General features: G+C 42.4%; 1 protein-coding gene across 1 annotated transcript in view; it reads left to right on the top strand.

The window, feature by feature from the left end:
• The window catches only part of DNAH11 (dynein axonemal heavy chain 11), a 292,856-nt gene that overhangs the window by 57,014 nt on the left and 222,658 nt on the right, over positions 1–13,184 (top strand). Inside the window, exons 14-18 of the mRNA XM_043967174.1 lie at positions 643–1,038; positions 7,422–7,754; positions 8,522–8,776; positions 8,870–9,039; positions 10,056–10,278. Coding sequence (XP_043823109.1) covers positions 643–1,038; positions 7,422–7,754; positions 8,522–8,776; positions 8,870–9,039; positions 10,056–10,278 — 1,377 coding nt within the window. The remainder of the gene's footprint in view (positions 1–642; positions 1,039–7,421; positions 7,755–8,521; positions 8,777–8,869; positions 9,040–10,055; positions 10,279–13,184) is intronic.

Genomic DNA, 13,184 nt, shown 5'->3' on the forward strand with positions numbered 1-13,184 from the left:
CAAAAGCCGTTTCCTCGGCCATACCTTGACTTCATGCATGTCTCCCCTCATGTGACAGTTCAGTGTCTGCTCTTGCATGTATTCCTCTTGTGATTGGATGGCATTTTGGCCAACTGGAATCTGATAACTCAGAATAAAGGCAATTAATGTCTTAAATGATAAGTTCCCATAGTCCAAGTCTCATATGGATTTAAAAATTGAGGATAATAAATGATTGCAAAAAATGTGAATACATCTTGACTCAGAACACAATATATAATTATGCAACAATTTCAAATAATACCCCTTTTTTTACTTAGTATACAATTACTTTTGTGAAAAATCAGAACATATTTAAATACAAGTTAAAGCACAACAGAATCTCAAAAAAAACTTTTTTTTTTGAAAAAAGAAAACTTTTACAAATGTTCCCCTCTTTTTTTTTTTCAGCAGGTGGCGTCATTCCAATCGTTACACCCCTAGCTGCCCCTTGAAGGCTCTTCTTTCATGTTTTTATAGCCCCTAACTCTCTGAAGGTGGACTCAAAACCAGGTTTTCCTGATTTCAAATCAGCCCTTTATTTACTCTGCCCAGTTGCCCTCTCATGATTTATTGGCTGAGTTTCCCCTTTCCTCTAACATTTCTTCTTCTACTTCTGTTCAGTACATTGGAAATCTTGAGCTTCTTGTTCAATGGTATAACAAGCTGAAATTAAGCCTTCTGGAGGTTGAACAGCCCCTGATTGAAGAGGAGCTAATGGCCATAGATGGCCAGCTCCAAGAGGCAGAGCAGTCATTCACCTGGCAGAAAGAAGACTGTTGGTTCTACATGGAGAAGGTGAAGGCAGATGTGTTCGAGCTGCAGCAGAGAGTGGAGAAGACCCAGGAAAATGTCAAGCTGATTCAGCAGATCATGAAAACCTGGACTGAGCACACCCTCTTTTCTAGGAGAGATCACAGAAAAGATGCATTCTTTAGTTTGGAGGGCAAAGGAGATATATTGACTAGGAAATACAGATTAATCCAAGAAGATGGACACCGGATACACAGTGTAGTAGAGGTAAGACTCTAGAAAGTAAAGGGGATTTTTTTCCTCAGCTCACTCCTAATTGCTTTAGAAACCAATCAGTAAAAACAACTAACCTATATCTAATGTTTTAAGGTCTTCTAAGTATTTTACAGATTCTAGAAGTTAGAGGTCCCCCCCCAACCCTTGCAAATTCCTAATTTCTTTAGGAAAAAGTCAACCAGTTGATCAATAATTATAACCCTTATCTAGTGGTGGGTGGTTTTTTTTTTTTTTTGGTATGGGGCAATGAGGGTCAAGTGACTTACCCAGGGTCATACAGCTAGTAAGTGTCAAGTATCTGAGGCCAGATTTGAATTCAGGTCCTCCAGAATCCAGGGATCAGTGCTTTATCTACTGCATCACCTACCTGCCCCCCTTATCTAGGGGGGTTTACTAAGTACTTGATAGCTATTTCTCATTTGATCTAGCATTCACGATGGACCTGCTATGTGGCAGACATTGTTGATGTAGTAGGAAAACTAAGATAAAAACAAAACTGTTCTTGTCCTCAAGTAAGTTACAGTCTCCGAAGGGAAACAATGTATGTCCATGGATGTAAATGGATACTAATAAATAACAAGCTAATTTTGCCTCATGTGCCTCAGAAGGCTTCTTGTAGGAAGAATGGTTTATTTCCATTTGTGGTTCATAAACACATGAATCTACTACCAAGAGACTTTAGATCTCTTCTAATCCAGTCAGTCAACAAGCATTTTAAAGCACCTACTGTGTGCTAGGCACTCTGCCAGTCCTACCTGCTTATTTTATTGATGAAGAAACTGAGGCCTTAGAAAAGCTCATAGGATGTAGACCTTAAGCTAGACAGGAGCTCTGAGGTCATTGACACCAACTCCCCATTTTTTCAGATGAGGAAACTGAGGCTGAGAGAAGGTCACTGTGATGAAAAGTGATCAGAGAGATGCTTGTATTTCCTTTTGCCTTTTAACATCTGCAAAAACTCCTGGAGTTCCTGAAGGAGAGACATGGGGAGTGACCTGTGTCCAATTGACCAAAGGAATATGGATGGAATAATCTCTCTCTCCTTTTCTCCATCCACATTGGGACACTCCACTGGTGAAGGCAGCATTTACTTTCAGTCTAGCAGAGAGTCATTACTAGCGTTCAATTTCAAAACGATTCTTTAGAGTTTTCAATGCAAAATGACGAGTATCACATGGCTCATGAATTTCCTGTTCGAGAGCCAAATGCTGGTGCTTCGTGCCGTGATCCTGGACTCAGCCAGCATAGTTGTTAGACTCACAAAGCTGCTGATTTCAATGAGGGGACGTATGTGCGCCTCTATAAGAGAGCTCCAAGCGGCTCAGCCTTTTTCCTCATTTGACTGAATTTCTGCATAGACAGACAAACTCTTTCAACTCATGTCTAGCTCTTTTCAATAAGGCAAAAACCGAACACGTGTAGTGGATGGTAGGGAAAAGCCTATGTAGGATGTATCCAAATAAGATGCCAGCTTATCCTATGAAAGGAGTCCCTACACCCAGTCCCTAAAGGAGTTTCTCTCTTGCCATCTCCCACCTTCAAGCCTTTGGGACGCAAACCGAGTCAGACACCTGGAATGTACTACTCCCCCTCACCTCTGCTTCTTCCAAGGCTTAGCTTAGGTGCCCCCTCCTCTATGAATCATTTCCTGATCCCCCACTTGTCAGTATTCTCTCCCTCCTCAAATGATCTGTTATTTACTTATCTGTTTGTATACTATATCTATCTAGTAGGATGTAAGCTCCCTGAAGGCAACAACCGATTCATTTTTCTCTTTAATACTTAGTTTAGCTCCCCATATACAATGAGTGCTTTATAAATATTTACTGAATGCATTTGTTATAATTAGGGACAGATTTATAAATTCTTACCTGATAGAAATTTCCTATACTTTTCATTTTTTAAAGTTTTACTTTCTTTTAAAAAACTATCAAAAGTCACGCTATTGTTTATTCCTGGTTGGTTTCTGGGATGCTCTGAATTATGCCTTCGTTGACTTTCAGGACACCTCTACAGCTGTTAATGCATAAGAATCTGTCCGATGGAGGACAGATGATGGATTACAATTAATTTCTTCCGTTAAATTTTCAGGATCTAAAGATTCACTCCCAAAACACTAATCTGGGGGCTATAGACCCATAAGATTTATGAACCCTGATTAAAATGCATTGGAAAATAGTCTCCAATGCAATTGCATAGCTCGACACAATTAACAATACAGTGTCTGCAACATTGAATTGGAAATCAGGTTGGGGTTTATCTACTAGGAACTTGACCCTCCCCCATATTTCTTTCAGTCAGACACTCAGAAATTTTGAAATCGCCCTTCTCAATTCAAGAACACGGGAAACAGGAGTCTTTGGGGACCATGAGCAAGGAGTGCCATAGGACTTCAAAATAGAAACAAAGCTGTTACTCATTTTCTATTTCTTGGAGCTTTTTTTTAAAGCATACTATTTTCTCCAGTGCATGATTTTGACCTTGAGTTTCATCCCCACCAAGGGGAGAAGCTTTACTCCCATAGTCCTGGCAAGATATTAGAGGAATGAACAGTTCTCCCCATGGCTTTTCTTCTTCTACACCCCACAATCCCCATCTGTGTGGGGGGGGACAGTAGTCTGATGACATTCAGGAAGTGTCCTTTGAAGACACAGGATGATAGGCCAGAGATAGCAAGTGAGAAGTTGGGGCAGCAAGACTCCTTTCTCCTTTGAGAGGTAATGAATTCCCTCATCAAGTGGAGGCTGGACAACCATGCACTAGGTTGATGGGAAAAGGATGATGGTTTAGGCATAAGCCAACCTGAGAAGAAGTAGGATGGGTCAGGAAGAGCCCAAGATTTGGAGCCAGAGGAGTCAAGTCTGAATCCTGTATAGTTGCTTCATTTTTCTGGACCTCAGTTTCTCTCTAAAATGGAGGGATTTGGGGCAGCTAGGTGGTGCAGTGGATAGAGCACCGGCCCTGGAGTCAGGAGTACCTGAGTTCAAATCTGGCTTCAGACACTTAATACTTACTAGCTGTGCAACCCTGGGCAAATCACTTAACCCCAATTGCCTCACTAAAAATAAAATAAAATAAAATAAAATGGAGGGATTGGACCTTTCAGCTCTAAATTTATGCTCTTGGGTAGAGGTGCATGGCACAGAAGGTAGCCTGCTGGGCTTTGTCGGGAAGATTTGAATTCCTATGCTGCCTCTAACACTTCGCTACTTACATGACGCTGGACAAGGCGATGAATTTCCTAAAGCTTCAGAGCTCTCATCTCTAAAAGGCAAGGGTTGGACTAAATGTCTTACAGGGACATCATGTTTACATCCTCATAATTTCCATAGCATCTCCTTTGAAGTAGGCACTATAGGTATGATTAACCCCCATTTTACAGATGAGGAAACTGAGACCGGGGAGGCTAGATGACTTGCCTAGAGTTACATGACTAGCAAATGTCAGACAAACTTTGAAGTCCAGTCTTCCTGACTCCAAGACTGCTCCTCTGGCCATTTCAAGGGTCAGTGTGCCATTGGGGTAGGATACTGAATTTAGAGTTAGGAAGGACCTGGGTTCAAACCCTCCTCGGGTGTTTACTGGGGGTGTGACCTTTCATAACTCGATTATAGTGAGCCTGTTTCCTTCACTATAAAATAAGGACAGTCTTCCCTGTAGTAGGTGCTTCCCAGGGGTTTTTGTGAAGCTCACATGAGACTGTGTTTGCTAAGTACTTTGCCAGCTTTCAGGTGTGGTGTACGTGCCCAGTGTTACAATGATCACACAAGGCTCTTCTTTTGGAGGTCCTCACACCTGCCCAGTCTTTCCAGCCCTGTCTGTCCCTCCCAACTCACCCCATGACTTGTGTCCACCATGAGAGCTGCTGGGCAGATCCCCTCCTGGGCACTCCAGGACCATCACAGGGTGAGCTTGAGCTGGATGAGCTCAACTGGGAAAGTTTTCTTCTCCATTGGAAACAGCAGTTTTGGTGTTCTGTTTGAGAAGAGAAATGGGAAATGAGCTTCACCCTTGGCCTTAGCCACAAAATGCTGCTTTCTATTCTATTGTCCTGTGCTGTTGATAGCAGTATTCCTTCAGATTTCATTCATTCAGGAAAAGTACATTAAGTGCCTCCTGTGTGCACGATCTTCTAATGCCCCTTGGGATGCTTTGTTGTGCCATGGAGGTGACCAGCAGAGCACAATTCAATTGTATCCAATTCAATGAATGTTTTTTAAATAAAATTTTATTTTTTTAATTCACAGAGATTAATGTTCTCTTCCCTTCCCTTATTGAAAAACAAAATCAATCCCTTGTATTAAATAGACACAATCAAAAATAACAAAACCCAGGAGACCATGTCCAAAAAAGTTTCTTTCCTCCCCCCCCCCCCCCCGCCATAGTCCATTGTCTGTCACGAGGTAGGCAGATGGATGCTTCATTATAAATCCTCTGAAATCATGGTTAATCATTACATTGATCAGAGTTCTGAAGTTTCTCAAAGAATGAACATCTATGTAAGCTCCATGCCAAGCACTATCCCAAGTGCTGGGGATCAGAGACAAAAACTCTGTATTTGTTGTCCTCAAGAAGCGTATGTTCTATTGAAATGTCCAAGCAACACCAGCTTACATCGACTCACTAATGGCCATGCTCCCTGACTAGTCCTCACTTTTCCCACTCCGAGACTATAGTAGATTTCTCATCTTTGATTGAATTGAGCATGCACTTATTAAATACCTCTTGTGTGCCATTGGGCTAGGTACTGAGAATGCAAGAAAAGAAGAAAATGGCCCCTGTTCTAAAGCACTTTACATTCTTCTTGAGTATCAATGCAAACTCTGAAAGGTGAATCCCAGCTTTGGGGGAGAGAGAATAGAGGAAAAGAAGAAGAGAAGAAAAACAAATTAACATGTACTTGTGGTTAGATCTGTGGCTATGGGTCCAGCTATTCTGTTATGTACTCTCTCATAGTCTGTTCCACTCATATATAGCAAATACTTGATCAAAATGGTGTAAAATTGGCTCATCTCTATCTAGAGACAGAACCCATTATACAAGCATAGGTAGCAAATAAACAAGATTAAACAAGAGGAGGAAACTCTGAAATGGGCAAGATGAGTTCAGCAGGCAGCAAGGAGGCAGAAGAAGGGGATGAAGTAGAAGGGGATAAATCCACCAGCTCCCAGGGTGGTAGAGCCAATTCTGTCCAGGCTGATCACTCCGTAAATGGGTCAGTGAGTTGGACAAGGCTGCAAGTGTGCTCATAATTATATTTAGTTTGGGCAAGTAGCCCCTTCCCTTGCCCTTGGCTGAATGCAGGTTGTACTCCTCCCCTATCTGAGAAGCTCAAAAGTCCTACTTCTTCATCTTGTGCAGCTCCCCCTCCCATCATCATTTGGTGTCTGCCATCAGCTCAGAACAACTTCACTTCCCCTTTGTCCACCCATGAGGGGCTATGCTGGAAAAGCTTTGCAGCGAGGTTTAGACTGGGTCTGTCATATGAGAGTCAACCTAGCTGAGTTTAGAGAGTCTAAGCAGCAGGTGAGGCACACGGCAAGGAATCTTTTAGGCATCTATTGTTTACCATACCCCTACTATGTGTGATTCCACTAATTGCCCCTCAAGCCTCGAATAGATCTCGTCGACTTCATTTCTTGGAGTCCCCTGGTTTTCCTCCGAATTCAACACCAGCATCACTTTTGATCTGAAACTTTTCCTAATGAGTGCCTTCCCTTTCGAAAATAACCTTGTACTTATTTTCTCCATATTCTACATGTGCATACTGTCTTCCCTATCAAAATGTAATCTCTTTAGGGCAGCTAGGTGGCGCAGTGGATAGCACACTGGCCCTGGAGTCAGGAGTACCTGAGTTCAAATGTGGCCTCAGACACTTAACACTTACTAGCTGTGTGACCCTGGGCAAATCACTTAACCCCAATTGCCTCACTAAAAAAAAAAAAAAAAAAAGAAAGAGAGAGAGAAAAAAAGAAAAAATGTAATCTCTTTGAGGGCAGGGACTATTTTGCTTTTGACTTTGCATCCCTACAACTTAGAACAATTCTGGGTTTATGTTTTACACTCAAATTCTTGTTGGTCCAGTAGAATGTAAATTCCCTTAGGGTAGGGACAGTTTTGTCTTTGTTTTTGTGTCCCCTTTACTTAAAATGCTTTCTGGATTCCGAGCCTTTATTGAGCTCAGTGCTGAGCGAGATACATTGTTGAACAAGTGGTGCTTGCCGTCTAGGCAGCGGAAAAAATCCAAGTACAAAGGCAACTATGATACAAAGTAGCTCCCACGGTCAGTGTTGGCTTCTCCTCCTGGGGGTTGAGCAATCCATTTGATCCAACAGAGTACTGTGGTTTTATATCCAACAATTCTGTGTCCTCAGGACAACTTGAGGCTCTTCAAGGCCAACGCCATGTCAGACACCTGGAAAATCTACCTGGAGTTCATAGATGACATTGCGGTTGACGGCTTCTTCAATGCCATCATGCATGAGTTAGATTTCTTCTTGGCGAACACAGAGAAATGTCTGAAATCTGCTCCATTCTTTCAAGCCCAAATGATCCTTGTGGCCCCCGAGATCATATTTAAACCCCCACTGGAAAGAGAGGCTGGGGATGGCCTGTATGACCTCGTGGAGGAGATTTTATGCAGCATTTTCAGGATGTCTAGTCAAATGAAGAGAGTGGCATCACATCTGGAAATCCCAAATTACCAGGTATTTTCCTTTTGAAAAAAGCAGGTAATAAGGTATATGTGTATGGAGAGGGTGGGGGGAGTCTTTTGGTGAAGGGGGAATTCTGGAGATACAAAAACATAAAAGAAAAGAACATCAATAGAACATTTCAAAGCAATGAGAAGAAAGCAAAATGACGTTTAGAAGGCATATAAACTGGGCAATTTTGTACTTCTCTGTTGGTTTTAATATATACCTAAAAACTACAGAAGAAAAGTTCCATATACAGGCTTTCTCTGGTTCTTTTTTATACTCAAATGTGTGTTAATTATATTCATAATAGAAAATGATTATTTAAGCAAAAGATCACTTAAAAGGGTTTTTTTCTGGGGGGAGGAAAGCAGGGTGGGCAAACCTTTTTTTCCATCAGTGTAAGGAATTCCTAGAATGAAAACTTTTCACAAACACAGATTGACACACCTGATTTGCCTTGTTTAGTCTTAAGAGAGTTGTAGGGGAGTTTAAACGACTTGCCCATGGTCACACAGCCTAGATGTGTCAAAGGCAGGACTTAAACTGAGCTCTGTTGTCACTCTAAGATCCACCCTCTATCCACTGGACCAGGATGCCTCTTTGCTTAGAGATGAGCTATTTATCTCTAGAGCTGCCTGTTTTTAAGATGTAGAGGAGGATTCTGAATCTAAGAAAAAGCCTAGATGATTTCCATTTTTGGCAGGGTGCTACATGTCCAGTAATGGAGCTCTAATCATGGTTTGTGGTGACTCACTATCTTTTCTCTCAATGTTTAGAATGACATGGACCACATGTTGGAACTGACAGAAACCAGGCAGGAGATCATGAACAGAGTGTCAGGCGTCATCAACAAAGTTCTAGACTATAGAAACTCTTTGGATGCCTACTCTTACCTCTGGGTGGACGACCGCATGGAGTTCATGAAGCAGTTCCTTCTCTATGGTCACCCGCTAACTGCAGAGGAAATGGACATTCAGGCCAATGAAGGCCTCCCAGAACAGGCACCCACCATTGAGCAGTTCAAAGAACAGGCAAGAAAAATGACACATGGGCTGTGTAGGTGACAGGACTTTGAAAGCAAGTTGGTACTAAGCTATTGTGTGCCCTTTTTTAATCTCCCATAGATTGACATTTATGAAGCTTTGTATGTCCAGATGAGCAAATTTGAGGACTTCCGGGTCTTTGAAAGCTGGTTTAAGGTGGACATGAAGCCTTTCAAAATGAGCTTGCTGAATGTGATTAGAAAGTGGAGCTGGATGTTCCAAGAGCATCTTCTGAGATTTGTTGTTGACAGGTAAAAACTCTGTTCCTTTCATCCGGAATGTTGGATCTGCTCAAATGGATCTGCAGATCTTTCCTTCACAGCCCCTCGGGCAACCACTGACTGCCCTGTGGGTTTAACAAGTCTTATTTGAGATGCCCTTTTGATATTACTCTAACAAATGTGGAATGACAGAGAATTCTTATATCGAATGCTCTATATAACTTAGGAGATTCTTGGATCATGGACCAAGAGCTGCAAGGGACCTCAAAGGTTTTCAGTTCAACCACCTTTTTATAGATGGTGCCTAGGGACCATCTATAAGTTGAGTGACTTACCCAGAGTCGCTCAGTTAATTCTGAGCAGAGGTGGAATCTGAGCCGAGGTTGTCTGAGGTCAAAAACCAAGCTCTCTCCACTGAGCCCTTTGCTGCCTCCTCTGTACCCTGCCACCTCCTCACTATTATAATAAATAAAAGCCATGGGAAGGTTGTTAAACTCCCCACTTCAGGCAGCTCTCTAAGACTTGGTTTTTAGTGGAATTAGACCTCATGCCAATGAAATCACAAAACCTTAACATAACTATTTACCACAACCAGAAGTGATGACACTTTCAAAATATTTTGTATACTAAGAAAAGGTTTGGGTTTGGGTTTTATTGAACCAGAGTTGTGATTTCATTGGAACAGAGTACTAATTCCCAGTGAGGAAACCCCTTTGCCAAAGAAGACAGGTGCCTGCTTGGCAATAAATAGTGTTAAAGAGTTTACCCTGGGCAAGTCATTTCACTTCCTCATTGCCCCAGCAATGTGTCAGGATCTGTCAAAGGCAGGTCTTGCACCCAGGGCTTTTTAACTCCAAAGCCAACTCAGTATTCCACATGGTAGTTTTACTAAATATTTTTGTAAATGTCTCTTTCTTTCTCAAATTCTTTCTCTTTCTTTCCCTCTCTTCTTCCTCTCCCTTTCTCTCTTCCTCTCTTTTTTCTTCCTTCTTTCTCTTCTTTTCTTCTTTCTCTCCCTCCTTCCCTTCCTTTTTTTTCTTTCACAGTCTGACTGATTTGGAAGACTTTAATAAAGTGACAAATGCTGGATTCTGCAGAGAACTGAAAGAAGGTGACTATAATGGACTGGTAGAAATCATGGGCCACCTCATGGCTGTGAGAAACAGGCAGGGAGCTACTGATGAGCTCTTTGATGCCCTTAAAGCCACCATCACACTCTTGGAGAGCTATGGACAGAAGATGCCTGACCATGTTTACATTCTCCTAGAGGTGAGTAAGTGAAAGTGCCTAAGTGACTGGTGTTATGCCTTCTATTTCTGGTGGGTTACCTTCTCATTCTCATGCTGACTAGACTCTTCAAAGAGTTGTAGTGGGCTCTGTACCAAATAAGGAAGAGCTCTCAGCACTTTTCCTGAGAATGGTAGCCAATACTACTCACTGCTGAGGATATCCAGTGTGATTCCTTTATGTTCCCATGTTGAATTTCTCCATTTGTGAGGTGGCAGGGTCAGTGCTAAATGTGAGCCTTTCTTTGGATGGAATGATAAGAGGAAAATGTGGTAAAAGAAAGACTTTTTCCTCCAGGGCATTTATAAATGGAATACCGCCTTTTTCTGATGGAATGGAAGTACTTGACTAAAGCAGAGTTCATTTTTATGGGTTATTCTCAGCTTTCTTAGCACTCTAGTGAAAAAATTAAGGTTTGCATCTGAGCATGTGTATATGTGTACACATTTCATATTATAGAGAATTGATTTGCATGTACATGCTTGTTAATTGAGAAGTGGATTGGAATGGAAAAGCATTTATTATTAAGTTCCTACTCTGTACCAAGAAATGTGCTAACTGCTGAGACTAGAAAAGTGACAGACCCTGCACTCAAGGGGCTCACATTCTTATTGGGGGAGGCAATGCCCATGGGAGAGTTCAGCTGCAGGCTGTATGTGTGATGTTCATAAATTTGTGTGTCTGTTTGCACATACATGTGCATGGGTACTGAGTATATCTAAAATCTGTGATTTCATTGATGCAGAAACTCCTGCAGATGCAAACTACCAATAACTCACCATCCTAGAGGATGGAATACCACATTTTGGGCCCATTGTAGTGAGGATTCCTTGTGTGTCTGGGTTAGACTAGATGGCCACTGAGGTCCCATCCACCTTTCACATCCTCTTATTTTGCCTGTGATTCTATAAGACTTGTCCAAGACTCAGAGGATCATATGGTTTCAGCTGCCCTTCCTGGTTTCACTTCATGGAATAAGCTCCCCTTCCCAGGACAGCTCATCACTTCTTTTTTTTTAAATTAAATTAAAAATTTTTAGTGAGGTAATTGGGGTTAAGTGACTTGCCCAGGGTCACACAGCTAGTAAGTGTTAAGTGTCTGAGGCCAGATTTGAACTCAAGTACTCCTGACTCCAGGGCCTGTGTTCTATCCACTGTGCCACCTAGCTGCCCCCCAGCTCATCACTTCTAAACTCATGCACCTGCCACTGACTCAAGACTCGATTAATACTACCTCTCTCAACCTCTTCTTCCCTCTGAATGGAGGCCTGGAGGAGGAATATTAATTCTATCCCTGGTGCTTAGCACAGTGCCTAGCACATAGTAGGCATTTAATAAATGTTTCATGGATTGAATTGGATAAGCGACTTGCCAGTGGCCACCTAGCCAGTGAGTGTCCGAGGTGGTTCTTGAGCCCAAACCTTCCTGATCCAAGTGCAGCACTCTGTGCGCCATCAATACCACCTTAAGTTAGGGAAACTCTTTGAGTTCTTTGAGGATTGGGGTTTTCTTCTGTGTGAGTCTTCTCTCTACTCCTTCTGACTTGGCAGATAGTCTTGGTGACTCACTGTAGCTGAATAATTCATCATCCTGTGACCAACTGGGTACTGAATGTGTCCCCATTGGATTAAGTTGGTCCCCTCTAGTGACAGATTACATGTTCTTCTTGGGGCTGAAGTCTCACTGGCCTTGATGAAAAACCCAAGGTCAAGGTCATACTACATTGAGGCATTAGAGAAGGGTCTCCTATCAGAGCATGGACTCTTTCCTGGGGATTAGATGGGATCCCATAGCACTTCTGAGCATTTCCAGACTGTGCCACCTACATATCAGTCATCTTCCTTATCTGCCTCTTGCTGGAAATCAGACCCAGCCTCTGGGACCTTGGGCTCTGATAAGTGGCCTTTCCTTTAGCTTGCCTAGAATCGAGCCAGCTTCCTGACCATTTCCAAACCATGACCTTTACAGACATGCTCTGTGCCCTGCCCCTCTTACAGCCCCCTTTCTGTATTGTTTCCCCATTAACACGGATTGTCTGGCTTCTATTTGTATCCTCGATATTTGGCACAGTGCCTGGCATATTGTAAGAGCTCGATCAAGGACTTTTCATTCATTCATTCAAGCCCTGCATTGTGTACACTTTACATGGGGCAGATCTTCAGGTTAAAACGCGTTGCTATATTGATGATCGCACATCTTTTCAGCCTTGTCCACGTCCTCAGATATAAGGCATGTGGGTATTATACAAGGAGATTTGCGGAATCTTCCTATGTCTGTGTGTGGATGTGAGCAGGAGATTTTTACATTATAATTAGAAGTTCCCTCTCCTTGTTACCATACATGACAGTTCCTCTTGGATCTGTGCCCACAACTCCGATAACCTTCCTCTGAGGTTATGATAGTCTGTAAGATAGGTGCATAATCGCAAGGGGAACTTGGCACCTTGGTCTTGTGGGAGCCTGTTCCTACCTTCTCGAAGCATCTTAATGAAAAGTAACTTGTTTGTGGTGTTCAGAATGGTTTTTATGGCATTGTTTTAGAGTGTGTAGATCAATTCTAAACTATTTACAGAAAAATACTGTGGTAAAATATGAAAGTTTTTAACAGTCGGTTAGGATAACTGAAAGACGCCAGTTTTTCAAGGACCACCCTTTTGGGGAGGAGATGAACAGTCCGCCTGCTGCGCATGTCAGACTGCCTGCCGGGTTTTTTGACTTCCGGGGTGGAGAGAACGGGAGTAGCCTTTTTTGCCGGCTTGGCGGGACTCCGGGCGGCGCGGCACAGACGGTCTGACTCACTCCAAAGGTGGCCTAAATCGGTTTGGTGAGTTTTTATAAGGAATATAGACTAAGCCTAGATTTAAGACGATTTGTACTGTATTTCTGTTTT

This window comes from Dromiciops gliroides, chromosome 5 (genome assembly GCF_019393635.1).
Source record: "Dromiciops gliroides isolate mDroGli1 chromosome 5, mDroGli1.pri, whole genome shotgun sequence".
NCBI lineage: Eukaryota > Metazoa > Chordata > Mammalia > Microbiotheria > Microbiotheriidae > Dromiciops > Dromiciops gliroides.